This window comes from Typopeltis vanoorti, chromosome 18 (assembly GCF_054136105.1).
Source record: "Typopeltis vanoorti isolate ZY-2024b chromosome 18, IOZ_Tvanoo_1.0, whole genome shotgun sequence".
NCBI lineage: Eukaryota > Metazoa > Arthropoda > Arachnida > Uropygi > Thelyphonidae > Typopeltis > Typopeltis vanoorti.
This window is the reverse complement of record NC_143566.1, coordinates 79,271,603-79,299,470: the sequence shown is the minus strand read 5'-3', so window position 1 is coordinate 79,299,470 and position 27,868 is coordinate 79,271,603. Positions and strand designations below refer to the sequence as shown.

The following is a 27,868-nucleotide window of genomic DNA, read 5'->3' as shown; positions in this document are numbered from 1 at the left end:
TATTTTTTGTCTGTAAATTGTGTGTTCTGAAGGGGCCGATATGTCTGTATGTGGGAGAAAAAACACCTGCTACCTCCATATGAGATTGGCAAACTTGCCTTCTATTGAAAAAAAGTCCACATAAAGATTCCTCCCGTCATGACGAGAATCAAACTTAGGCCTATTCCAGTTGAAGGGCGCAATGTACTGTCGTTCTTCCAATTGCACTACAGAGGCGCTAAAGCTAAAATTATGGTGATTCACAACTCCATGCACATGAAACCTTGTCTCATCACAAAATAAAATGCTATTGAGATAGTTGTCATGTTCAGCAATGAGTTCTAACATGGTGGTCACAAATTGAACTCTTTGTGGCCTATGAGTAGGCTGCATGTGATAAACAAGCTTCAGTTTATAAGCATGAAGTTTCAATCTTTTGTGGACAATGTCATGTCCTATGCTTTTAGGAGAATATTTAATTGATGACTAACACTATGAACCGAACATTTCAGGCTATTCTGCAAAGACAGTCGAATTCATTCCACGTTTTCCGCACTTGGTTGTTGAAAGGTTTTCCACTTGGTTATACCATAAATTAAAGATACCAAGAAATTATATACTTGGTTTAATCCTTTATCCAAGTGTAAGCAAACAAAGTTTGCGCCTGTAGTATTTTCAGGACTGGGGCAACTCATGGTAAAGGTGGTATGACTTCACGTCGCTTGCCTTAGTATCACATGATGAAAAGCACATAATCCTTGCAGACATGTATAATGTATGCATTATGGGAAGGGTCATCCCAGACCGGTTTCGACCTTTATTGAGGTCTCATCAGTGGGAGCCAGACCCATACCAAAACTGGTCAGGACTGAGGAAGTCTTAGCTTCCTTATATGAGTTGCCCCAGGAGTTTGTGCATTTTAATACTTCATTAAAATGCACAAACTCCTGGGGCAACTCATATAAGGAAGCTAAGACTTCCTCAGTCCTGACCAGTTTTGGTATGGGTCTGGCTCCCACTGATGAGACCTCAATAAAGGTCGAAACCGGTCTGGGATGACCCTTCCCATAATGCATACATTATACATGTCTGCAAGGATTATGTGCTTTTCATCATGTGATACTAAGGCAAGCGACGTGAAGTCATACCACCTTTACCATGAGTTGCCCCAGTCCTGAAAATACTACAGGCGCAAACTTTGTTTGCTTACACTTGGATAAAGGATTAAACCAAGTATATAATTTCTTGGTATCTTTAATTTATGGTATAACCAAGTGGAAAACCTTTCAACAACCAAGTGCGGAAAACGTGGAATGAATTCGACTGTCTTTGCAGAATAGCCTGAAATGTTCGGTTCATAGTGTTAGTCATCAATTAAATATTCTCCTAAAAGCATAGGACATGACATTGTCCACAAAAGATTGAAACTTCATGCTTATAAACTGGCGCAAATCAGGCTTTTGTTGAAGTGTAAGCAAACAAAGTTTGCTTACACTTCGATAAAGTATTAAACCAAGTATATAATTTCTTGGTATCTTTAATTTATAGTATAACCAAGTGAAAAAACTTCCAAGAACCTATTCTGTAGTTGTAGCTAAGGTATTGGAGAGATTGGTTAGGATAATCCGTTATGATGGGCAGCATGAATTTGTAAAGGATTGGTCTTGTTTTAGCAATTTAGTTGCATTTTATAATGAGGGTTACCTCATTGTCAAGTGTGTCACATAAGGGAAAATCATGTATAGTGATATTCTTGGACTTTACAAAAGCATTTGATAGATTACCATATGATAAGTTGTTGGACAAGCTACAGAGGATGGAAATAGATAGTATGTTGGTTAGATGGATTGGAGATTGGCTTTCTGATCGATAAAAGCAGGTTGTGTATGATGGAGCAGTGTCACAAAAAAAAAGGAGGATAACCAGTGGTGTGCCCAAGGATTTGGTTCTTGGGCCTTGCTGTTTAACTTGTTTGTAAACAATATGTGATGTGGATTGACTGAGGATCTTCAGTTGTTTGTTGATGATGCAGAGTTCAGAAGAATTATAAGTAGCACTCCTGAAGCACCCCTTCAGGAAGATTTCAATAGACATTTTACTTGGACAAAGGAGTGAGGATGTAGTGTTAATATTAAGAAGTGCAAGGTGTTGCATTTGGAATGCAGAAAAGGCTGTATATTATATCAATGATGCCATATTACAGGAACTGAATGAGATTAGAGATTTTTGGGAGTGATGGCTGACAGTATTGAAGTTTAGAGGGTATATTGCTAGTGTTGCAAATACTGCACATCATAGTGCTGCTATGATAAGATGCACTCTAACATATAGGGATAAGGAAGTGGTTGTGCCACTGTATAAAGCACTGGTCAGAACACACTTGGACTATTGTGTTCAAATCTGGTCACCTGGTTTCTAGTGTGATGTGGAGACATTGGAGAGGGGTCCAGAGGTGAGTGACTAGTACAATATCAGGGCTTTGGACTGCTGGCTATATAGAGAAGCTGAAAAAATGTGGATTGCTGAGTTTGGTGGATAGGAGGAAGAAGTTATATGATAAAGACATTAGTGATGGGAGGAATCTTTATATGGACTTTTTTCAATTGAAGTTAGCTGATCTCATACGGAGCTAGTAGGGGTTTTTTCTCCCGGAAACTCAGGTTTTTCATCCTGCATACAGACAAATCGGCCCTTCAAAACACATGCAATTTACAGACAAAAAATACTTGTGGTGGCAGCCTGTAGATGGCACTGATGTAGTTGATTGGTAGTAGAGGTTCGGTGGTGGTGGAGAAGGAGAGTTGTATAGTAGGTGTCCTCCTGCGATGAGTCTTCAGACTCTTTGGAGGTGTTACGAATAATAATAATAATAAGACATATAAGTTAGTGAAAGGATTTTATCCGATTGATCCAGATTTTATTATAAAAAGAGTAGAATTCAAGAGGGAAAAAACCAGAGGTCATCCCTGGAAGTTACATGAGAGTGTGGTGAAGAGTAGATTTTTCACAATGAGAATTGCCAGTGAATGGAACACATTACCAGAATGTGTTGTTCATGCAAGGAGTGTTAATAATTTTAAGATTTGTTCCATGGAGGATTCAATAATAATAATTATTATTATTGTTGAAATTAGGGTTATTGATTAGAATTTCACAAACTTCTTTAAATTTGTGCTCATATCAAGGTTGAATGTGATATGAGGAACAGGTCTCTCTGTAGTCATTTCTCTTTTGAGTATCCAGGATGTGATCAGAAAGTCCTGGTGATTTACTATCCAGATAGGAAGCATGCATTCAGTATTGACCTATATAAAGCACATTACAGGTGCAGTGAATATGTACACTCTGGGATGCATCAAATGAAAGAGATCTTGTGGAGGAGTTGAATAAGGAAAGACTTGTGGCAAGTATATCCAGAAATAGAAGTGTGCGTGTCTGTGTGTGACTTTTAGTTTCAGTGATGAATTCTATGCATTTATATTGTTTAATCAAGTGGCTTGATTAATATGTCTGATGTTTGGTGGCCCTAGGAGCAGATAACAAAAACATCCTGATCTAAACAATGTGAGCTAAGCTTTTGGTTTTGAAATAATCTAGGGCACATTGTCAAAAGATTCCACATGAAAGTTGGCAATAGGAGGAGATAGTGGCAAGCCCATGGTTGTACCTTCTTTTTATAGTTAAAGATTGTTTTGCCACACAGTAACCAGAATATAGTATATGAGCCAAGATAAATATACACACAAAGCCTATATGTGTAGGCATACACTTATGGTATACTCTGTATAGAATGACTGGAAAGGTACCTATTCCTTACATCATGCTAAAATCTGGTATGAGCAAAAATATAAAGAAGCTTGTGAAATTCTTATTAACCACCTTAATCTTAATGATAGTCTAAAAAATCTGAAGAATATGGATACCATTTATGGATAACTACATAACCTTTCCTAATAATTAGAACTTTACTTTTCTAAGATCTTAGCTGTAATTTGTTATTAATAAACCTTAGCCCATATTTCTAAGTTCTAAATACTGATTAGGTTACCACTGTCGAAATATCATTAAAGGTTAATATGAATTTGATCACTGGTCATGTTAAACAAGATGTAGCCTTTATGTATTTTTTTTTCCCACCAGGGTTCAGGCCAGTGTAGTCATAATTGACAAAATTAATGTTGCTTTTGTTTCTTTGTTTCTTTCTCTCTCTCTCTCTCTCTCTCTGTGTACATATTGAAAGAAAGCTTTGAGATATATTGTATATATTATAAGAAAAGAAAGCTTTGGATTGTGTGGATCACAGTAAACTGTGGATTGTAATGAGATCAGTGGGAATACCTGAACTCAAAGATTTGGATGGTGATAGTCAGTTATTTGCAGATGATGCAAAGTTGGGATGAACTATGAAGAGTCGAGAAGATGTGGCCTTACAAGAAGACTTGAATAGCTTGAGTGAATGGGCACAGGAATGAGGATGAAAATTCAACATTGCAAAATGTAAGGTTTTAAAATTTGGGAAACAAAGATGGGATGTAGAATTTACGCTTGGTAGGAATATATTTTTGGAGGCAGAGGAAATAAGAGATCTTGGGGGTGATGATAGTGGATAAGGATCTGAAATTTAGGGGAAACATTGCCAAAATCGTGAGGAAAATAATTCTGAGAATGATGCAGAGGTCACTGATTTGTAGAAGTAAGGTGATTCTTATTCCATTATACCATAACAAAGAAACAAAAACAGGAGAATGTCTACTAAGCAACAAATGCTAGTCATATTCAGGCAATAATGATCAGGAAAAAGGGACTGGCTATAGTATTCAACACAAAATATGAGGATAATCTTCTTGAATGACAGGCAGTATCAAGTAGTGTGATGTGGACAGATATCCAAATAGGAAATTGAACAATGAGACTTATTTGTGCCTGTGGTCCCACAGAAGATTCTACTAAGGAAGAGATGCATTGTTATACATAGAACAAGACAAAGGAATAACTTGGGAAACATAGTATTATTAATTTTTAAAAAAATGATGTGATTATAATATGATGCTTTCATATCTTTGATAATGAGAGGCAGTGTTCAGACAATGGAGTAAGGCTTTGGCACCTTTTCAAATAAATGTTCAAACTTATAGCAGCAACAATGGAATAAGCATGTTTCAAACCTTGGCCAGATTTCTTATTATTGATATAAAATTGGTGTTCTTGCATTCTTTTCTCCATTGAACATCCAGTTTGTCTGAAGTAATAAAGATGACAGTCACTCCGCACTTGGTAGACACCAGGAAGCATGAGAGAGAATCATTTATCTTTAGAAGATGGGAGCCAAGTTGACTCTTTGTTGAAAAGGAATGGATGTAGCCACTGGATTATATTTTTTTAAGTATTTTAAAGATTGGTTCCAAGATGCCAGAAATGTATGGAATAGGAACTCTTCATACTGTTTCATTATTGTCTGAACTCACATTATAGGACTTAGATATTTTATAGTCTGCCCTGAAAAGCCAATGAGATTCATATATCATTACAGTTCAGAAGTTACTACTGTAGTTGTTGTGGGGCAGAGCAAAAAGTGCGAGCCCTATGTAATAGAACTTTGATAATTCCAATCTTCTGAGAAGGATGATGGTCAACAGATTGCTGTTGAATATAGTGTCCAGTAATGATAAATTTTCGATAAACAGAAGTAATTAGTTCACTGGAAGATGAGAGAATTCTTTTTAAAGTACTTTTTACCTCCATTTCTAAGCTTATCAATATCCTCAGAACTATTTTGCCACCTTCTTGATATTTATTTCTGTTCTTACCAAATTAGATAGTTTTACACATAACTTCACTTTCTTACAATTTTTCTCTATACTCTCAGAGTACATGCTAACTTATTTTCCAAGAACTTTCGATATATTTTATTTTCCTTGAACACACATCTTTAATTTCCTGAATCCACCATGAAGTTCTAATTTTTCTATCCTTGCAAACTTCCCCATGGCTGAATCAGTGAACAGATTCTCCAGGATCTTGCACTGAATCTCCAAGATTTGATGCTTGTTTTCAAACTCTTTCGTTTTTTCTTCAATAATATTTGTGTATTTGTCTGCAGTTTATTCCTGAAAGCTGCAACTTTGATTCTTTTTAAAACTTTCTTACCCTTTCTTTTTCATTTATCCATTTATATTCCATTTATCCTGCTCAAAACTAAATGGTGATCACTTCCTATTTCAAATTCTCTCCATACTTGTCCTGAACTGGTTTAAAGATGTTTCTGTTAACAATTATTATTATTATTATTTGACACCTCTAGGGATTCCAAGACTCATCGAGGGAGGGTACCTGCTCTACAACTCTGTCTCAACCACTCAATCCACCAACTGACCGCAACTACACCAACGCCATCTACCGCCAATCAACACCACTAGTATTTCCACAGACAACACAAAAAATCCATGCCCACGGCAGGATTCGAACCCGCAGCCTTTTGGCTGGAGAGCGGATATGCTAACCACTCGGCCAGCTAGGCTGGCAAATAACATAGACAGTACCATTTCTTGTGTCTCTCTTTAAAAATTTACATAATAAAAAGAGAAAAGATTAAACTTAATCAGAAAATTACAGATCATCTTTGGTGGTATTAGGTACCAGAATACAAGTTAATGATAGAACAATGGATGAATTTAAAACAGTGAGAGCTGCATAATGTTGTACATAGTATTATTAGTGATTACTTAATCGTATTAATTATTTTAAAAAAAATTGAATTACAAGTGGTTAGAATAAAATTTTCCTGTATTTTTGAAAGTGAGGGGAGTCGTCATGATTCAAGTTTGGACGATAGAGCATTGCCTGGGTGCATTGTTTAAATAAGCATTCGAATTTATGGTGACACTGATGGAGCAGTCGTGTTTTAGACCATAAAATATTGTGGCTGGTATTTATTCCATGATGTGCAATGCCAGATTTATCAGGTTTCCCATTGATGATGTAGGACTGGTGATTTGTATTCTTTTCTTCACTGAATGTCCAGTTTGGCTGAAATAAGAAAGGTCACAATCACATGGAATTTGGTAGATACCAGGAAGAGCCAGAAAGGAACATTTATATATAGATGATGGGATCCATGAAGACCCTTTGTTGAATTGAATAAACATTGCCACTAGATTATATTTATTAAGAATTCGCAAGATTGGTTCTGAAATGCTAGCAACGTATGGAATATGGATTCTACATAACTGTTTCCTTATTATTTGAGCTAGGGTTATAGGCATCAAAAATATGTTTTGTAGTTCATTCAGAAAAGCTGTTGAGTTTTATATATCATTTGATGTTAAAAAGTTCTTCCCTCAGTGTTGCAGTGAAAAACATAGTGTGAGCATGCAATAATAAACTTTTAATAATTCCAGTCATCTGCCAGGGTTGGTGAGCTGATTGTTGTTGAATATCGCATTCTGTGAAGGTAGTTTTTTGATAAAGTAATTAGTTCTAAAGACGAGCAGTAGAGTAGGATGTCTTGAAAGGATAATTTTTCCTTTTCTATTTCCATAGCAAAATTAATTCATAGATGTAGATTATTTATCTTAGTAGAAAAGGTAAGTAATGTTTTCTCATTGTGAGGCCAGATCACAAAATCATCATCTATGTAATGAATCCAAAATAAAGGTGTATGGATGAGAAAAGGATTTCTTCTAAATGTTCCAAACAGAAATTGGCAAGAATGTGCGTGTCTGGGAGGGGGGGATTTCCCATGGCAGTTCCTTCAATTTAACTGTGAAACTTGTTTTGAAAACAAAAATAACCAGAATGACTGATGAAGTGAAATAATTTCACTATATCCTGTAGAAATCCTTGTGAAAGTAAATATAGTGTATATTGTTGAGGTATTTTAGTTAAAAAATGATTCCATATTGAAACTATTCAGTTCGGTTGGAGGAAAAGATTTCTCACATGATCTAGAAAATTGGGTGAATTTTTTATGAAGGAGTGGGAGTTCCCAATCTGATTTTCAATAAACATGCTAAATATTTGACTATGCAGCATGTTGGTGGTCTGAAAAGTTCTCTGCCTAACAATAAAAAAACGAATTTATAATTTCAAAATTATTTGTATTTTTCAGCATAACCTCCCTTAAGACTAAAACATTTATTCTAGCAATTCTTTTGGGAAGAGATCGAAGTCAGAGGGAGCCAAATCTGGGGAATAGGGTGGATGTTCCAACAATTCATAGTGCAGATCCTTCAATTTTCCCATGACCAAAACACCTTTATGGGCAGGTGCAGTGTCCTGATGAAAGATGATTTTTTTCTTCTGCAAACCAGGTCTTTTCTCATGAATTTTTTTCATCTGGTTAAAAGATCAGAATAATATTCCCAAAATTGTACTCTTGAAGCTAGTTATAAAATTTCTCTGCTCATAGCTAAATCAGGAAAAAATCATACTATAGAGGGGATTTAATTAAGCCAGCAATATCAACTTTTTTCAAAATAGTTCTGGAGAAAGATTTCAAAGGAATGCCACTGAGCAATAATGCTCTTAGCAAAAGAATAGATGAGCTGGCTAACGATGTGGAAACACTTGTTGAAAAGTTGAGATCAAGGAAATTCTCAATACAGATGGATAAATCAACTGTAAGAGACAGTGAGGCTGTATTGATGGCCTATGTAAGATATATTGACAATGGTGAATTTACTGAAGAGATGTTGTTCTGTGAAGCATTGAAAAACACTACTACTGCTATTGATATATATATATATATACAATAAACTCAAAAATTATTTAGATGAGGCTCAAATATTATTATTATTATTACGGGTATCTCCATGGAGTCAGTAGATTCATTGTGGGAGACCCAAACTAGCAAAACAATATCTATCATATCTCTTCTTCAATTCATTTACAGATGACGAACTCACAACTGAGTCTGGCAATGAATTCCACTCATTCACCACCCTCCAGGCAAAAAACCTCGTTCTCACACCCTTGTTGACCACACTTTTCTTTAATTTCCAGGGATGACCTCTTGTTCTTCCATCACTATCACACAGCTAAAACATTTCCCCTGCATCAATCTTATAAAAACCTTTTAGTAATTTAAATGTTTCTATCATATCTCCTCTTTTGCCTATCAACCAACCTCTACAATCCACAAGCTCTCAATCTGTCAATGTAGGGAGCATTTTTTACATCACTCACCAACCTAGTCACTCTCCTCTGAACCCTCTCCACAACCTCCTCATCTCCAAGGAATCCAGGCAACCAGACCTGAGCACAGTAATCCAAATGTGGAAGTATCAATGCTTTATAAAGGGCAATAATAACCTCTTTATCTCTGGATGTTAGTGTGTTCCTCAATAACCAAGTAATCCTATATGTAATCTTGGATACCTTAGCAATGTGTCCCCTGAACTTCATCTCCCTATCCACCAACACCCCTAAGTCCCTAGCCTCATCAAACTCTTGGAGTATCGTTCCATCAATATAGTACACAGCCGGTAATCTTTTAATCCCAAAATGCATAGCCCTACACTTTTCCATGTTGAACTGACATCCATTATCCTTTGCCCATTTTTCCAGCTTATTTAAATCATCCTTTTTTTAGGAAGAAAGGATGATGATTCTTTTATTTAAATCATCCTGCAAACTCTCAACATCAGCTTGATTTTTTTATTGCACTACCCAACTTTTGCATCATCAGCAAACAACTGAATATCTCCCTTTAAGCCATTTCCTATATCATTTATGTACAAATTAAACAACAATGGCCCAAGCACAGAGCCCTGAGGCACACCACTGGTCATCTGCCTCATCCTGGACTCTGCTCATCCATACACCACCTTCTGGTATCTCTCCCTGATACCAGAAGGTGGTGTATGGAGTATCCATTCCCATTTAGTATCCATTCCCATCTGCTCCAATTTGCATAACAATGTTCCAAGGGGTAACCTGTCAAAAGCCTTAGCAAAATCTAGAAGTACCACTGTGTAGCCATTTCCTTTCTCCAACTCAGATGTCATTCTATTACAAAAAGTTAATAGATTGCTAAGGCAGGATCTACCTTTAACAAAACCATGTTGACCTTATAGAGTATCATATCCTGATCCACCCATTCTTGAATTTCGTCTTTAACCAACTTTTCCAATACTTTTATCACCACTCCTGAGATGGTGATTAACTACCGCAGTTTTAGAGCCACCTTTATGCAAAGGAACTACTTTGCCTTCCTTCCACTCCCTAGGGACCATACCAGAATTCAAACTTAAGTTAAATAACCAAGTAAGAGGCGATGACAATTCCATTGCACATTCACACAACACCCGAGCTGATATTCCATCTAAACCTACAGCAGTGTTTTCATTTAAATTTTGCAATATATTAAATACCCTCTGATTTCTTAACTTCAGTTCTCACATTAGTTATTGCTACAGGTACAGAGATATCCTCACTTGGGTGATAGACTTTTGAAAAGTGATCACTCAATAATTCAACTATTATATCTGAATTTGTCACCTCAATACCATCAGCACCCACTAAAGTTATCCTTCCGAAGTCATTCTTCCTTTTACTTGCTTCCTTTTAGCTTTTCTTACTGTGCTGGTAACCTTCCTAGCTTGAGCCTTGTAATGCTCATGGGTTTACTGATTGCCTTTCTCCTTGTACATTCTCCATAACATTTTCTTTTTTTGCAGATCAAGCTTGATACTACTGCTCATCCATCTAACGCCTACCTTGTTTGTCTTCCTGACCATAGGGACATAATCTGATATTGCTTTCCTCAGATACCTGCTGATTTTATCCCATGCACTGCTAACATCTTTCCCCTGCAATATTTTCTGCCATGGGATGGCTGCAAGCTCACTCCATAGCTTGTTATAATTGCCTAACCTGTAGTTCCGTATGTACCCCTTCTTCTTAACAGAAAAATCCACAGATTTTGCAAGTTAATACCACATGATCGCTCTCACCATTTGGAGGTAACGAGGACACCTTACTTATGCATATATCCTCTGAACCAATGACCAGGTCCAACTCTCTCACACCACGTGTCCCTTCAGTTATGTACTGTTTCAAGTAATTATCTCGCAGAAGATGTATGAACTCCATTTCCTTTTTGCCATGTGATATTTCCTCCTTCCAGTTGATATCATCATAATTAAAATCCCCATAATAATCACTAAACCTGCACTCATTGCACTAATTTGCTTATGCATGAATTCAATACCTCCCCCCGGTACCCCCTGGCCAATAGCAGCATCCAGCTGTATATTTAGTTGTGTTGGTCACTATTTCACACCAGACCGCCTCAAATGAACTCTCATTCACATGTCTATAATCTTGATATACTACTTTCTTTGGCTGCAACACATCAGCTATCATCAACAGTACTCCTCCCCACCCTGTTGTATCTTCTCTATCCTCCCTGAAAATACTGTACCCATCACATCAAATATCAATGAAAAATATTACATCTTGTTCTACAGATGGTCGATGGGCAAGAAACATGGCTGTTTAAAATTAATGAAGGATGACAATCCTGAAATGTTGCTTGTGCATTGTGTTATTCACTGAGAAAATTTTCAAAAAACTTTTACCTGTTCTAAATTAGATATTGAATTCAGTTATAAAATGTATCAACACTATCAAAGTTAATGCCAAATGTGAGCATCTCTTAAAACAATTTTGTGAGGATAAAACTGCTGACCATGTAAGACTATTGCTTCACACTGAGGTGAGCTGGCTCTCACGGGAGAATTGCCTGAGAAGATTCATGAAACTATTTGATATTCTTAGTGAGTTTTTGAATGACAAACCTGAAATGAAACTCCTACAAACAGTTGATGATATATAGCATTTATGAGTTATTTGACAGATATCTTTGAAAAGCTGAATATGTTAAATAAGCAACTGCAAAGAGCAAATAAGACCGTTGTTGATACAAAGGCTAAGATATTTGACTTCATTGCATTTCTGCAATTATGTGAAAAGAATGTTTCATCCAAAAAATTTGACAAATTTTATTGGCTAAATAAATATGAGGTAACTGATGCTGCTGTTACTTGTTATTGCAGATCATCTGAGCAAAATAGCCTGTATTTAAAAGAAATTGATTTTCCATCTTGGATAATGCTAGTGGAACTGTTGTGGCTATGCAGTATTCAAGAACTCTCAGAAATGCAAAATGATGAGTCTATGAGAACTTTATTTAACATAAAAGGAACAATGGCATTGCTTTGTGACGAGACAGAAATGAAATACCCAAATTCAATTAGTTTTTCAAGAAAATTAATGTTGCCTTCCCATAGTCATATTTAGTTGAATGTGGCTTTAGTTCTGTAAATGACTTGTTACTGAAAAAAAAAAGAAGAAATCGTCTGGATATCACAAACAATGGGGATTTGAGATTGAAATTGATTAATTTAGTACCTCAAATAAAAACTCTTTGCAGCAGACATCAAGCTCAAGGATTACATTAACTTGGATTTTATTTTCTCAAGTTGATTTTGATTTATGTTTTATAATATACAAAGTATAATATAAAATTTATATTATACTTTTTCAGAACCTGGTTGATTATTATGCTAGAGGGGGCATCAAAATCTTTGAGTGATTAAGGTGGGGCATGATCCAAAAAAGGTTGGAAACTAGTGTGCTAGACATTGTGTATTTATTAGATTGAACATAAATCATTCATAAAATATATACAAGAAAAATCAGTAATAGCTGAATGGCATCAGTCAGATATGGATGACAAAGTTTACTAGAAATCTGTTCTTTTAGACTGCTTAATGAAGTGGCTGAAATGATATTTTAAATTTAATTAAACTAGCATGTTTATGCTCCCATTATTCAGGATATTTCTTTCTTGCTGTGACAAAAAAAGTTGTGGCATTTAGTCAGGTCAATCTTTAAGAGCTGCCTAGTATATGTATTGTGTATGAGGTGCTAACAGTGAAATAAAAAATAAACACTCACCTTAGTAAAGGTGAGCGTTTATTTCAGTGTTATCTTATAGTGTTCAGGTTTAGGACTACTTATTTTTATAATAATCAAGATTATATTACTACTAAAATGTCACTATATCCTTTTAATCTTCTGAATGCATCCCTCCCCCCAGAATGAGGACTGATCAGAAAATAGCTAGGGCAAAATTATTGTAGAGAAATTAAAGCACATGCAATTTAATCTGAGTTAACTTTTTTCAAACTGTAATCTTTCTCCAGGCATATTTAGGAATAGTGTGAATTCAGGTTAGAACAACCTTGTTTTCACTCTTTTCCTTGCAGTTGTTTTTTTGTCCTTCATGAAGATTCTGTGCTTGCCTAAGAATTCTTGAAACACAGGATCACATACTGTGGCACATATGGCTCCTAGTGTCTGCACCATAGCGAAGACCATTTTGGGAGCCATTTCTAACAAATTGCAGCTTGGATACATTTGCATGATGGATTGCATTTGAATGGCTTTGGAGTGAGTACACTGGAGAAAGTGTTGCTGGATGGAAGTACAGTGTCTGTAATGCATGCAAGAGATCAGAAGAAAGAGAAGAAGGGAAAAATCAGGAGAGTGGTGTTGAACAGAGAGAAGTGCTTGACAGTGGAAATGGCAGTAGTGTGAGAGAAGAAGAATGCAAGAGGAACAGGGAAATGGGGGGGGGCTGGGTGGAGAGGGAAACATAGGGAGGGTGGCATAGGGAGAGTGGATGTTGAAAGTGGCAGTGAATATGTGTGTGTGAAGATGGAGTATTTTACAATGCGTGTGATTGGGGAAGTTGAGATTAGACAAATATATGTGGCAAGTGGTGATAAAGGTAATTAGGCAGGTGTGGTGGAGAAATCACAACCAACAAGTGGCTTGGATAGGTCTGGTAATAGAGCTAAAAATGAATTACTGTGTTTCTTTACAAATGCCAGAAGTATTAGAAATAAGGGAGACGACATGGTTACACTGAGTTTATTTGTCCCCCAAATCATAAGAATAAGTGAAATAGGTTAAATGAAAATTATATTCTAACAGGAATAGAAATGGAATCATATAGTATTTTTTGCAAGGATAGAAAGGACAAGAAGGGAGGGGGAGTGCTGCTGATGATAGCAGAGGAATTATGTCCACATAAGGTAGACATGAGAGGGAAATTATGACAATGGTTATAAGGTAGTGTGGTGTAACATGGAGGTTGAGAGAAAGACATTTACTTTGATGTTGCTATGGGCCCTGGAATGTGGAGGGTGATGATGTAGAAATGTATAAACAACTGGGATTAATGAACAAAGGAAGGGTAATTATTAGGGGTGATTTTATTTATGGCAGTATAGATTGGAATGAAGAGATAGCAATTGAGAATAAGGAAAATGAATTTCTTGAGTTCTTGAGAGATAACTATCTCACACAGCACATAAAGGAGGGCACGTGAGGATCGAGAGTTGTAGATCTGATTGCTTCATCAGAGGATATAATTATAAGAGGGGGTTTCATACTTTCCTCCAGTTGGTGAAAGTGTTCATGAAGTGATCACCTTGGTTGTGGCTAGCCATATGCAGACTTTTGTGAGGAAAGGATATATGTGGAATTATAAGACTGGTGATTATGACAAACTTAGGAGACAGCTTGGAGCTATAGCATAGATTGAGGAGTTGAGCAGTAAGCAAATAAAAATGCTGCTTAGGAACTGTCAAAGAAATATATAATAGCATCAATGTGTGAATGTATTCCGAAGACCAAAAGGCTGAATAAGATAGGTGTAAAATGGATGAATGAGGTGCTTAAACATGAAATCTTGAAGAAGGTACTTTAGAGGTAGTACAAGATGAATAATGGTAGTAATCAGTTTCATGAAGAGTATAAAGAGCAAGCCAGGAGAGCGACTCAGTAAAGAAAACAAACGTGCACTATGAGCAGAAATTGGGAAATCAGGTGAAGAAAAATCCTAGAGAATAAGTGGAGGTTTCTGTGGTTTAGAAGTTCACATGGCATATTCTGGTAATTGGACCACATTTTTTTTAATAAGCTATATAAAACACAATGAATTAATAAAAGACCTGACAAGTTTCGTAAGTCGTTTGACTTACATCTTCAGGGGTAAAAGGTAACTTAAAGTTTAAAACACAAAGAAAAGAGAAATTATTAGTAATAGTTCATACTATACAGTTGTAGCCATCTGACTATTCATAAAATTAAAAATCAGAATGCAGATTCAAAGCAGTGCTGGGTTTAAACAATGCTGGATGATTCCACGTTCTGTTGTTCATGTTCATAATGTCCGAGGTTTGACTGAGGCATATTTTTTTATGAAAGCTGACCAAACTGTGGAGAATTAATTCATGATTTTTATTGCATTGTGTTGGTATTTTAAGCATGTTTGCAGCTTCTTTAAATTTCCTTATGTAACAGTTTTTTTTTCTATGTACGACATGTTTGTTTTCTGCCATAGTACATTGTGGCCGGTGGAAATCTAGACCTGATTTGTGTTCTCTTCTGTCTTGCACATCCTTTTGGTGTTCGTTCATGCAAATTTCTCCAGGTCTTCCTGTCTGTCCTACGTAGCAGATGCCGCAAGAACAATAAATTTTGTAAACACCTGGTTTTTTTAAAGGATGACGAGGAGGTTTCGGGGGATGTAGAAATCTCGAAATTTTTTCCAGCGGCAGAAAGGCTACTTTGATATTATATTTAAGTAATTTAGCCATCTTGTCTGTAGTATTTTTGATATATGGAAGCGTGATAGCATTTTTGAAATCTTGTTTCTGAGAGATGCTTGTAGGAGGTGTGTGGAAGATTTTTTTGATCGTCTTGTATTAAGGGTCTTTTATTAACTCATTGTGTTTTATATAGCTTATTAAAAAAATGTGGTCCAATTACTAGAATATGCCATGTAAAATCCTAGAGAGTTTTTTAGATATATAGCAAGTAGAAGGAAGAATGATCATAGTAAGATGATGTTAATGGATGAAAGTGGTAGAATGGTAACTGTGATCAGTGTTCAGTTTATAAGGATGGAATCATGAGGAACCTAAGTGTAGAGGACATAGGAGAGGAACTTGATGTCAATAGTTTGTCATCAAATAATATAATAGGATTTGATGACATATCACTATGAATCTTAAGGGAATGTTCCTTAGAAGTAGGATACAGAAATCAATTGATAACAGCAGTATTTTCTGTGGTTATCAACATGGGTTTGTTAATGGGAGATAATGTTTTACTAACTTATGTACTATAACAAGGTGAGAAATACCTTGGACAAGGGAAATGCATATACAGTAATGTATTTGGATATTGCGAAAGCTTTTGATAAGCTCCCACAAGACAAACTATTAAATAAATTGAAACAGATGGGATTGGATTACAGACATCTGAGTTGAATCAGTGACTGGTTGTCGGATAGGTATCCAAAAGTTGTATGTGGGGGTGCGGTATCCCGAAACAGAAAGGTCACTAAGGGTGTGCCTGCCACATGGGTCAGTTTTGGGGCCATTGTTGTTTAATTTGTATGTTAATGATATTGGGATGGGTTTAGCTAGTGATATGCAGCCATTTGCAGATGATGTAAAATTTGGCAGAGCAGTGCAGAGTCAAGTGGATGAGGAGGACTTGAATAGATTACATGAATGGGCAGGCAAGTGGAACTGTCAATGTTGCAAATTGTAAGGTTTAAATTTGGTAAGCAACGATGGGATGCAAAGTATATACTTGGTGGGGAACTTCAAAGGAGAAGAGGAAATGAGAGATCTGATGGTGTTGGTGGTGGACAAGGACTTCAAATTCAGGGCCTGTATTGCACAAGTCGCGAAGATGTCATATCGGATAATGGAAGTGATGCAGAGAATCCTGACATGCAGAAATAGAGAGGTTATGATGCCATTGTATAAGGCCTTGATCAGGCCTCGTATGGATTATTGTCCAGAGATTTGGTCGCTGGGTTTACATGGTGACAAGGATACGTTGGAAAGAGTTCAGAGAAGATTCACAAAGGTGGTCAGTGGTCTCTGGAATGTGGAGTATGAGGACCGATTGAGAGAATGTAAATTGCAAAGCCTTGTGAATAGGAGTAAAGGGGGTGATATGATTGAGTCATATAAGCTAGTCAGGGGTTGTTATCAGGTTGACATGGAAAAGAATTTTCTTAGAATGGAATAGGGGGGAGAGAACATGAGGCCATCACTGGGGACCATAAAGAGGATGTGAGCAGAAGAGTGAGGAGTAGGTTCTTTGCATGGAGAGTGGTAGGTGAATGCAATGCATTGCCTGAGTATGTTGTGAATGTAGATACATTGAATCGGTTTAAAGCACAGCTGAGCATTGTGTGCAATAGTGTGTCTCCCTCCTCGATGAGTCTCTGACTTCATGAAGATCACATGTTAATAATATAATAATAATAAAAATCTTTTGTAGATGTGTGATCTAACTTTGTGTAAGAAATTCTTAGTACATGAATCTTTCATTTCAGAAAAAGTGATTAAGATTGTTTGGCATGTAACTAGACTTAAAATAGGAATGTACTCAAATGTTTTGCTTTGAATTGGTATTGTTCCTCAGAATTCTTATGATTTCTGACAAGCATTTCATATGTTTTTCAGCCATGTTTCAGTCAGGTTTGCTCCTTCAGCACATTTATTTCACAATGAACGTAGAGAAGAAAATCCATGCTTGAACATTACATCGCTTCGCTCATGACTAAGTCATGCAGCTACCTTTTCATCTTGTAGATGGTATCTAGAGATAATATATGTGATTGCTTCTCAGTTTGATATTGTGAGTTTTTTTACAAAACATCCTTGGAGAATGTTACAAAATCTCCTACCCTTCCAACTACATGCAAAAAGAGAAAGGCAGATTATTGAAATTACCTTTCTAGTTTAGCTCCATGTTAGTCAGATATGCTTTGTCTGTATAATGGTACACCTCAGAGGTAGTTTTTATCAAATATGAAACCCCACCCATAAAAATTTGGAAACATATAACACATGAATAGCATGGTAGGCGAAAGGTTAAATTATCCAGATACTTCTCTAGAGATCAAATGGTCTTTTCTCATCTTAAAATCTGGTGATTAAAAGTATTTGTGGCATAACTATAAAACAACAAAAATGACACAATAACCACCACAGTAATAAACTTCATGAAAAGTGCAAAAGTTCATATTGAAAATAACAGTACATCATCATTGGGTGTGGAAACATGTTGTATGTGCATTGTATTCCTGTTCTTTGATTTGCTTGTTGTTTCCACACACTGATGATGTACTGTTATTTTCAGTATGAAATATTTGTACTTTCCATTTATTACTGTGGCTATTGTATAATTTTTGTTGCTTTTTTCCCTTAGGCTACTTCAGACTCCTTCAGTATTTAACAAACTTTAAAATCATGTAATGGAAAGCTATTCATCATTCTTTGAATACACACTGCACTACTGCACTTTTTAAATATTCTGAATAAAAATTAAAAAAAGAGAGTAATTATAACTAAGAAAGCAGACATAAAATAATCTAATCACATTTCTGTTGAATTAAATTTTCAAGGTTTGTTTTTATTTTTTATTATTATTACTTATTATAATGAAATGTATTCCAAAAAAGATAATTCTCTCATTGTTATGCTTCTCTACAGATCTGGAATTCCTGATAATCCTACAGTGTTTTATACTCTAATGAAGGGTAGTACTGAACAAACAAACAAGAAAGATACATTTTATTTAAGTCAAAGATCAGAAAATGGAGACACTTGGGCTGATATATATGTAAATTATCCACTGGATTATGAGAGAATACAACAATATAATTTAACAGTTAGAGTTGAGGTAAGAAATACTAGATATTTTGAAAAGTTTATTAATATTGTTTCTACAGTAATTATGACATTGTGTTTTCCAGTGCTGAGATATATAGGTTGAATTTGATGTAATATAAACTTTTTAATGGTACATTTATTATTTTTAAGTGATAACAAACAGGCAGATATTTCAAATTTTAATTTGCATAGTTTACTTGTATATTACTGTGGATGGCCTGGTTGGTCAAGTGGTTAGTATATCTGCTCTCCATCCCACAGCTGTGGGTTCAAATCCTCCCATGGGTATGGATGTTTGATTGTCTTTATGGGGGAGATGAATTTCATTTTCTGGTGTGAGACCACTTCCCTGCTTTATTGGAGTTTGAAGTGGCTTGAAAACATTCTGTGTTTGGTCTCTAGAGCAGGGTTTCCAGACCAGGTAAAAATTTATAATAAAAATATATAACATCAATGAAAATATAAAAAAAATCCTTAAACCCGCCCATGGTACGAATGTACTATAGATTTATAGAAGCCTTTTGTGGATGGAAGCACACATATGTACACTATGTACTAATAATTGTTTGGACACTTTAGCAATTTACAATTGATACCAGGTGAACTCTAATATTGGGTATGTCCACCTTTACAGACTGGAAACAGGTGAACCTCTATTCATTGCTCCAGGGTACCATTTTCCACTGGTCAATTGTCCAGTTCACAGGCTCTTTGCATGATGCCAGACGAGCCTCCTTGTTTGTTGTTGTGATATTCAACTTGTGTGCATGGAAACACAGTAAATAAAGTTCTTTTCATATAGTATTAGTGCTCATCATGGTGTTACTGGCACTCTGAAACTCATTACGGATGGTCTGTGCCAATTATAGCCAGTTTTTGCGTGCCACCCATTTTAACACCTGTCCCTGTCAGTCATTTTTGGCGGCTGCCCTGGGTGTTTCCCTGCACTGGTGAGATGCCAGAAGTCTCCATTTGTTGATCACATCAACTGTTGATTTTGGATGCTCCAGTTGAGCAGCAATGGCATGTATGGACATGCCACCAATGTAACAGCCCACAATGAAACCTCTCTTGAAGTCACGGAGTTCACATCGTGTCGCCATTACCACCTGTATTCAACTGCTGTGATGAAATATTGATATCTGTACACAGATTTTTATGTTATTAACAAACCTGGAATGTTCCATAACTTCAAAAAAACAGTGGTGTCTGGACAATTATTGGTAGATAATGTGCACACACACACACACACACACACACACACACACACACACACACACACACACACACACACACACACACACACACACACACACACACACACACACACACAGAGAGAGAGAGTGGCCATAATTAATCTTCCCCTATTCAAAGCCTTATGTAGAATCTAACAACCAGAATGTCACCAAATTTAGTAGTGAGACTAATCAAGCCATGGGAAGGATTCTGCAAAAAAAAAAAAAAGTTAGAGAAATGTAGTCAACAGGGGGGAATGTGGCACTGCGCAATATAAAAAAAAAAAAGCATTAACATTCATCACATTGCTGATCTCCCTACCTTTATCTCCGCAAACTTAGACCCACAACTTTCCGACATAGTTCTTAATGTGGCTAAACGCTCTATACAACGTTCATATAAAATACAGAATTGACATCTAAACCGCAAATTTGATGTCCTTGTATCTAGACAAATCAATCCCTTCCATGTTCCAGATAATTGGGTTGTTAACGTGTCCAGTTGCCCTTTAACGAGTAGTGAAACACTCATTTTCTCAAAAGGATATGATTTTGCTATAGTCCCTGAAAAGATTCCTTATTTAGATTTCCTGGTTAACATCAAACAGAGCCTTAGTCATCTCTCCAGTGAAAAGGCTAATTCTTTCCACCTAGAAGTTGCTTCTACTACTCAAAGCCAAGCTTCCTCCTTCCAACATATCTCCTACTGAAAAGAAAGCGCTACATTCCTTAAGAAACAACAGTCACCTTGTTATCACTAAAGCAGACAAAGAAAAAGCGACAGTAATTATGGATTCTTCAAACTACAGAAGAAAAATTTCTCTTTTACTTCAAGATCGCTCAACATACCAAGAACTTAATCACGAACCCACCAACAGGCAACTGAATAAATTAAATTCCCTTCTAGATGAGGTGATAAGTTTAGATACAGACACAATAGAAAGGTTAAAAACACATTTTGCAAGACCTCTTGGATTTTATGGTCTACCTAAAATTCACAAGACAGATATTCCTCTCCGTCTTATAATTTACTGTATTGATTCACCTACTTATCGCATAGCCAAATATTTAGTGAAATTATTGAAATCACATATAGGCAAATCACTCTCTTTTTTAAAAAACTCTTCGGATTTCTTAAATAAATTAAAAATATCTCATTACAACCTATTGATCTTATGGTGAGCTTCGATGTAGAATCTCTATCTACTAGAGATTTTACCTCTCAAAGAGATTTTACAATTACTTGCTGACATCTCCCACAAGATATCATAAAATTATTCGATTTTGTGAAACAGCCATCGGAAGTCCATTTTCACCTGCTTTTATTTGAAACATCTAGAAGACATCCTGTTTTCATCTATATTCCCTCAACCAACCTTTTCGGTGAGATATATAGATAACATCTTTTCAGTGTGGCCTCACAACAGAGATTCCTTACTTTCCTTTTTAGCCAAAATCAATTCCTTACATCCTTGTATTAAGTTTACCATGGAAATTGAAAAAGACAAGTTATTGAAAAAGAGAGCCAAAAGGATTCACTTCGGCAATGCAAAATTATTCAATCAAAGTGGATATTGAATCCAACATTATTTCATAGCCGAATATAGAAACTACAAGAGTTACAGAGAAACTACAAGAGTTTCATGCCAAATATAGAAACTATAAAAGTTTCGGCAGATACAAGCACATGCCAACCTTTCATGACGGGCAGCTCGTAATAAAGATGGAGCAAGCTCTGATCACTGTCCTTACTATTTTCCCATAATGTAAAATACATCTCCTAGGAGGTGTATGATGTTATATATTATGGGAAGGGGGGGGGGGTCACTACCCAGACCGGTTTCGACCTTTTTTGAGGTCTCGTCAGTGGAAGCTAGACCAAGAATACTTCAGGATGTAGTGATACAGAACTTGTACTTTATGATACGAGTTGCTAAAAAAGGTATTACATTACAAAAAGCACCAAAAATTACTGAAAAAGAGAGCCAAAATGCTTCACTTCAGCAATGCAAAATTATTCAAATTAAGTGGATAATGAATCCAACATTATTTCATAGCCAAATATAGAAACTACAAGAGTTTCATGCCGAATATGGATTCTTATTTCCTCTCCAGATCTCTTATTTCCTCTACTTCCAACAATATATTCTCACCAAGCATAAATTCTGCATCCCATCTTTGTTTTCCAAATTTTAAAACCTTATATTTTGCAACATTGAACTCGCATCCCCATTTGCTTGCCCAATCACTCAATTTATTCAAGTCTTCTTGCAAGGCCACAACATCTTCACTACTCTTTATGGTTCGTCCCAACTTTGCATCGTCTGCAAACAACTGAATATCTCCATCCAAATCTTCGCCAATATCATTAATATACAAGTTAAATAGTAACGGCCCTAAAACAGACCCCTAAGGCACTCCACTAGTGACTTTCCTTTTCCTGGATATCGCACCCCCATACACAACTTGTTGATACCTATCAGATAGCCAGTCTCCAATCCAATGCACTAATCTAATATCCAACCCCATCTGCTCTAGTTTCACTGTGAACTTATCATGAGGTACTCTATCATGAGGCCTTTGCAAAATCCAAGTATATTACTGTGTATCCTTCTCCTCTGTCCAAGGAAGCAGTCACTTTATTGTAATAAGTAAGTAGATTACTAAAACATGACCTCCCTTTAGCAAATCCATGCTGTCCATCAAAGATAATACCATTGTTGTCAACCCAACTCTGGATCCTAGTTCTCACAAGCTTCTCCAACAACTTAACCACAACACCTGACACATAGATAGGCCTATAGGTTGATGCTTGAGTTCGATCACCTCCTTTATGAAGTGGCACAATCCTGCCCTCCTTTCACCCCTTAGGAACTTGACCAAGAGCAAGACGCTTATTAAAAAAATATGTCAAGGCAGGTGTCAACTCTCTGGCACATTCCTTCAGAATACTTGGTGATATATTATCAAGTCCCATAGCCTTATTTACATCTAGTTTACTCAACTTCCCAAACACCTCTTGCTCACTTACAGTCAGTCTCTCCTCCCCATCATCAACTGCTCTTAATCTCTCCATGAAGTCACATTCACAAGATTGAAAGATCTTTATGAACTGCTCATTAAGTATCTCTACCACACATTCTGCAACAGCTGTCTTTATACCATTTCCTCCAATCAACGTCATCCTTCCATAATCATTCTTTCTTTTGCTGGCTACATATCGAAAGAACTCCCTAGAATTCTTTTTGGCTTCATTAGCTAACTGCTGTTCATACCTCTCTTTAGCTATTCTCACCAACCAAGTCACCCTCCTTGCCTGGTCTTTGTAGACCTCATGAAATTGGTTACTTCCACTTCTCTTATGCTGCCTCCACAATGCCCTTTTTCTCTGTATTGCATGCTTAATCTCTTTATTCATCCATCTCACACCTACCTTATTTAACCTTCTCACCCATGGTATACATTTAGACATTGCATCTACTAAATAGTTTTGAAAATCCCCCAAGCTGCATTGATCTCTTTTCCAGCTAACTCCTCATTCCATGCTACACCTGCAAGCTGTCTCCTGAGCTCTTCATAATCACCCCCCTTGTAGTTCCACATATACCCTTTTTTCACAGGGGTCCTTGCACTGCTGGCAACCACCCAAGTTGCCAGCATGAGGCAATCACCTCATGGTCACTTTCACCAATTGGTGGATGATTTGACACCTCATTGATAATTACATCCTCCGATGAGATGACCAAATCCAAGACCCTTAATCCTCGTGTGCCCTCTGTTACATACTGTCTGAGGTAGTTATCCCTCAAAAACTCAAACTCATTTTCTTTACTTCCAGTTGCTATCTCTTCATTCCAGTCTATATTGCCATAATTAAAATCACCCATAATGATCACCCTTTTCTTATTTGCTTGGCTTATTTGACTATACATTTCACTATCACCACCATCCACATTACCAGGTCTATAACAACATCTCACCAAGTATTTGATTCTATTCACCTCTATCTCACACCATGCTGCCTCAAAACCACTGGCCCTATTTCCCTTTTGCATCTCTACCTTTTATGGACATAACTCTTTCTCTATCATCAATAGCACTCCCCCTCCCTTTTTACCCCTTCTATCCTCACGAAACACATCATACCTTTCCATCTCTATTCCTGTCAGGATGTCCTCCTCATCTAACCATATCTCACTTATTCCGACAATCTCTGGGTGCACAGATGCAATTTGTGCAACGATTTCATCTGCCTTGTTTCTTATACTTCTAGCATTGGTATACAAACACAACAACTCATTTCTGGATCTACAGCTAGTTCCACTGATACCACTCACTCGATGTGATCTCTCCATGCTGGACTAGGGCCATTTCCCTTTCTGCTTCTTCATTTTAGAACCCTTTGCAATTCCATCTGTTTCCTCTTGATCCCTGGTCATCCCATTACTTTCCTGCCTACACATGCTCTCACCTCCTCTTGGAGCATCCACCTTTCTCACGCTGTGTACCCCTGTCCACCCTGAGCCTCCTCATTTCCCTGCTCTTCTTGCATACCCATTCTCTCATTTTCTATACTCATACCACTCACTTCCCCATTCATTTCCACTTCTTTAATCTCTCCTGTCTTACTCTCCTGCTTTTCCACATCACTCCTCCCCTCTCAATCTGATTCATTCTCTCTATTCACTTCTCTACTTTCCAGCAGCAGTCTCTCCAAGCGACTCACACCATAACCACTCAAATGCATTCCATCGCTTTCATACAGCTCACTTCGTCCCTCAAACTCATTGCACACATTAACAAACTGTACTCCCATCTCCTCACACATTTCAGCCAGAATATCATTCATAATCCTTGCACCCCGCCTCATTTCACCACAATCATACCTAGGGAACACACTGACTACCCTTCCTGTCACACTATTCTCTTTTATCTTTCCAAGCAGTCTCCTGACATTCATTTTGACATGCTCTTCGTTCTCTCTCAAATCATTTGTACCAATTAATACAATTAACTCTTTTGCTTTTTTCCGCCTCATATTCAATGCCTCAATCACTTTACTCATTTTACCGCCTGGAAAACATACCTTGTGCATTTTATCCTCCAGCACACCTTTAATAATGGAGTCGCCATACAACACCACTCGATCATCTTTCGTTAACTCTTTCATGGCATCATGATTTATTTTAATAATTTTTACCTGAATTCTCATAATTTCATTCCACATCCATTTCATTTCTTGCTTCATCCAATCCATTTCACCTTCCGAACCTCGCGACACATTCTCTCTATCATTAAATCTTTCTAACTTTCTAACTCTTGACCCCCTCTTCTCACTTTCCCTCTCATTCATCCTTCTTTGTTTCCATACTTTCGGACTAACATGCGTCCAACTTTCGCCATCATTCATTCTTTTTTCGCTATCATTTATTCTTTCGATTTTTTTTACTTGCGATTTCTGCATCACAGCATTTCTACTTTCATTTGTTCTCTAATTTCGTTTCATTTCGCCTCACTTTCGTCCCTTTTAACATCCGCTATGGTTGTCAAATCGCTCTTTTTCTTTTTTCCCAATTTTTTAACATTTTTTCGCCTATCTTTCTCACCATCCTTCTCTTTCAAACGTGCACTCGCGACACAATCGGTACTAGCACTTTCTGTCGTCAATTTCATATTCGCATTCATCAGTTCCTCATTCAGGTCACACTTCGCACACACCCTTCTTCCATCCGCACTAAACATCCACAAATCATTTATGTAATCGAAGGAATACATATAACAGACCTCACACTTAATGAAATGACTGAAATCTAAATTAAAATCATGGAATGACAATGCCACCGCCATTTTTTTTTTTTTCTTCTCTGCAGGTTACTAGGTCTAATAATAACAATTTCGTAATTTAGTTTAGGCAAGGAAAAAAACCCACACTTGACACAATTTTTTAACTTCAATTTTGCAGAAAAAGTTAGTTATATTCAAGTAAATATGGTAATGTCACGAATTTTATTTTATTGTTGAAGTGAAGTTTTTTCTCAGATGGTAAACAAACTTTATTGCTCAGAAAAACAATCTTGTTTGGTAGAGTTCCGAAATGATCAAAAATCACCACATCTTGTATTATCCAGAATAGGAATTACAGCTTTGTTTTCTTTCTTTTCTTATATAATGAAAGAAATATGATCCCAGAGCATTTCAAACATACTATGAAAATTCAATATCTCATCTGTACAAGGGTTATGGAAACAGAGTGATTCTGCAGACTAGCAATTGACTAGTAGCAGTATGATTCTGGTTGAGATCTGCCATGGCTTTACCATCAGATTCAGTTTTATACAGTATTTAGCAGCCAGTCTGCACTTCTTGCCAGGACATGGTGGAGGTCAACTAACGATTATTAATATGTCCTGCGTGTGTGTTGATGTGTGGAGAACAGAACACAGCAGTACTCCTCCGTTTGAAAGCCAAACGGCTATTTATCATCTTTAATAATAATTAAGGGGATACAAATCCCTTGTTGTTCAACTGCCAGTAAGTAAAACTCTAATATCGAGAACTACAAATCTATGAGTTTCATATATACCGAAAACTATCGGCGAATCCAAGTGTAAATGACCACTTGGTAGTACAACACCAAGGCAACTCAAAACAAAGGTGGAGCAAGCTCCCTCACTATCCTTGATATTTTCTCATAATGTAAAAACACAGCCCCTAGGGGATGTAATACTGTAATTACATTATGAGGAGAGGTCACTACCCAGACCGGTTTCAACCTTTTTTGAGGTCTCATCAGTAAGTAGGTAGACCTGGAAGATAACAAGATCTTAGAGTTTTGCTTACTGACAGTTGAACAACAAGGGATTTGTATCCCCTTAATTATTATTAAGGATGCCAGAAAAATAGACATTTGGCTTTCAATTTATGTTATAATATACAAACACACCTTTATGGGATTCATATAGTAAAGGTATGTAAGTTCTTTTCACTTAAATCTTGTTATCTTCCAGGTCAAAAAAAAGGTACTAATGAAACTTCTATTTTCTACATTATCCCTGTCTGACCTATGTATATCTTCCCACCAAGTGAGAACATAAATTAATTACAAAGGCACAATATCTGTTCCTTATATTGGCAATGCATCAAGAAAAACAGCCAAAAATATTAAAGGCAGTCAACATCAGAATGGCATTCAAACAAGTCAACACCTTATGAATCTTTCTACACTCCCCTAAAGACAAAGTTTCATTTTATAAACATCTGGGTGTATACAAGATTCTGTGCTATTGTGGGAAGATATACATAGGTCAGACAGGGATAAGCTTTAAAATCAACAACAAAGAACATATGTTCTTTGTTGTTGATTTCAAATGGGAAGTAAAGAGCGGACTCGTAGCGCACATCCTCAAATATCATCACATGGTAAATTGGCAAGCTTCCTCCATGCTCTAGTTAGAAGTGAATTACTTTGAGAGGTTAGTCAAGGAGTCCTTTGGGGACATTCACTCAAAATGCACACTAAACAGAAATAAAGGAATAATACTTGAAGACATCTGGAAGTCATTATTTAACATGTGTAACATTAAAGACCTCTCCTATGCCAGCAATTGCATGCAGAGTTTACATAATGGAGCAACCCCAACATTCCTAATGATGTTCGTGATTAGACTATCATTCCAGTCTTTTCAGCTATAGATATTAATTGCTGTTGGAAAATGTTTAATTTTTGCCATTTTTTTAATTATGTTAAGTAACCTCCTAATTAATAACAGCAGAAATGAAGCTTATGAGAAAAACTGCAAACTATACTCTATTTGATCACAAAAGAAACGAAGAAATTATGAAAGAATTAAACCAAGAATCAGTAATAGAAAAAATTAAATA

At 36.6% G+C, this 27,868-nt stretch overlaps 1 protein-coding gene across 11 annotated transcripts in view; it reads left to right on the top strand.

Annotated features, from left to right (window-relative positions):
- CadN (neural cadherin) overlaps nucleotides 1-27,868 on the top strand; it is a 1,238,426-nt gene that overhangs the window by 374,263 nt on the left and 836,295 nt on the right. For all 11 annotated transcript variants that reach the window (XM_090407912.1, XM_090407911.1, XM_090407917.1 and 8 more), the window contains exon 12: nucleotides 18,573-18,762. In XM_090407912.1, coding sequence (XP_090264038.1) covers nucleotides 18,573-18,762 — 190 coding nt within the window. The remainder of the gene's footprint in view (nucleotides 1-18,572; nucleotides 18,763-27,868) is intronic.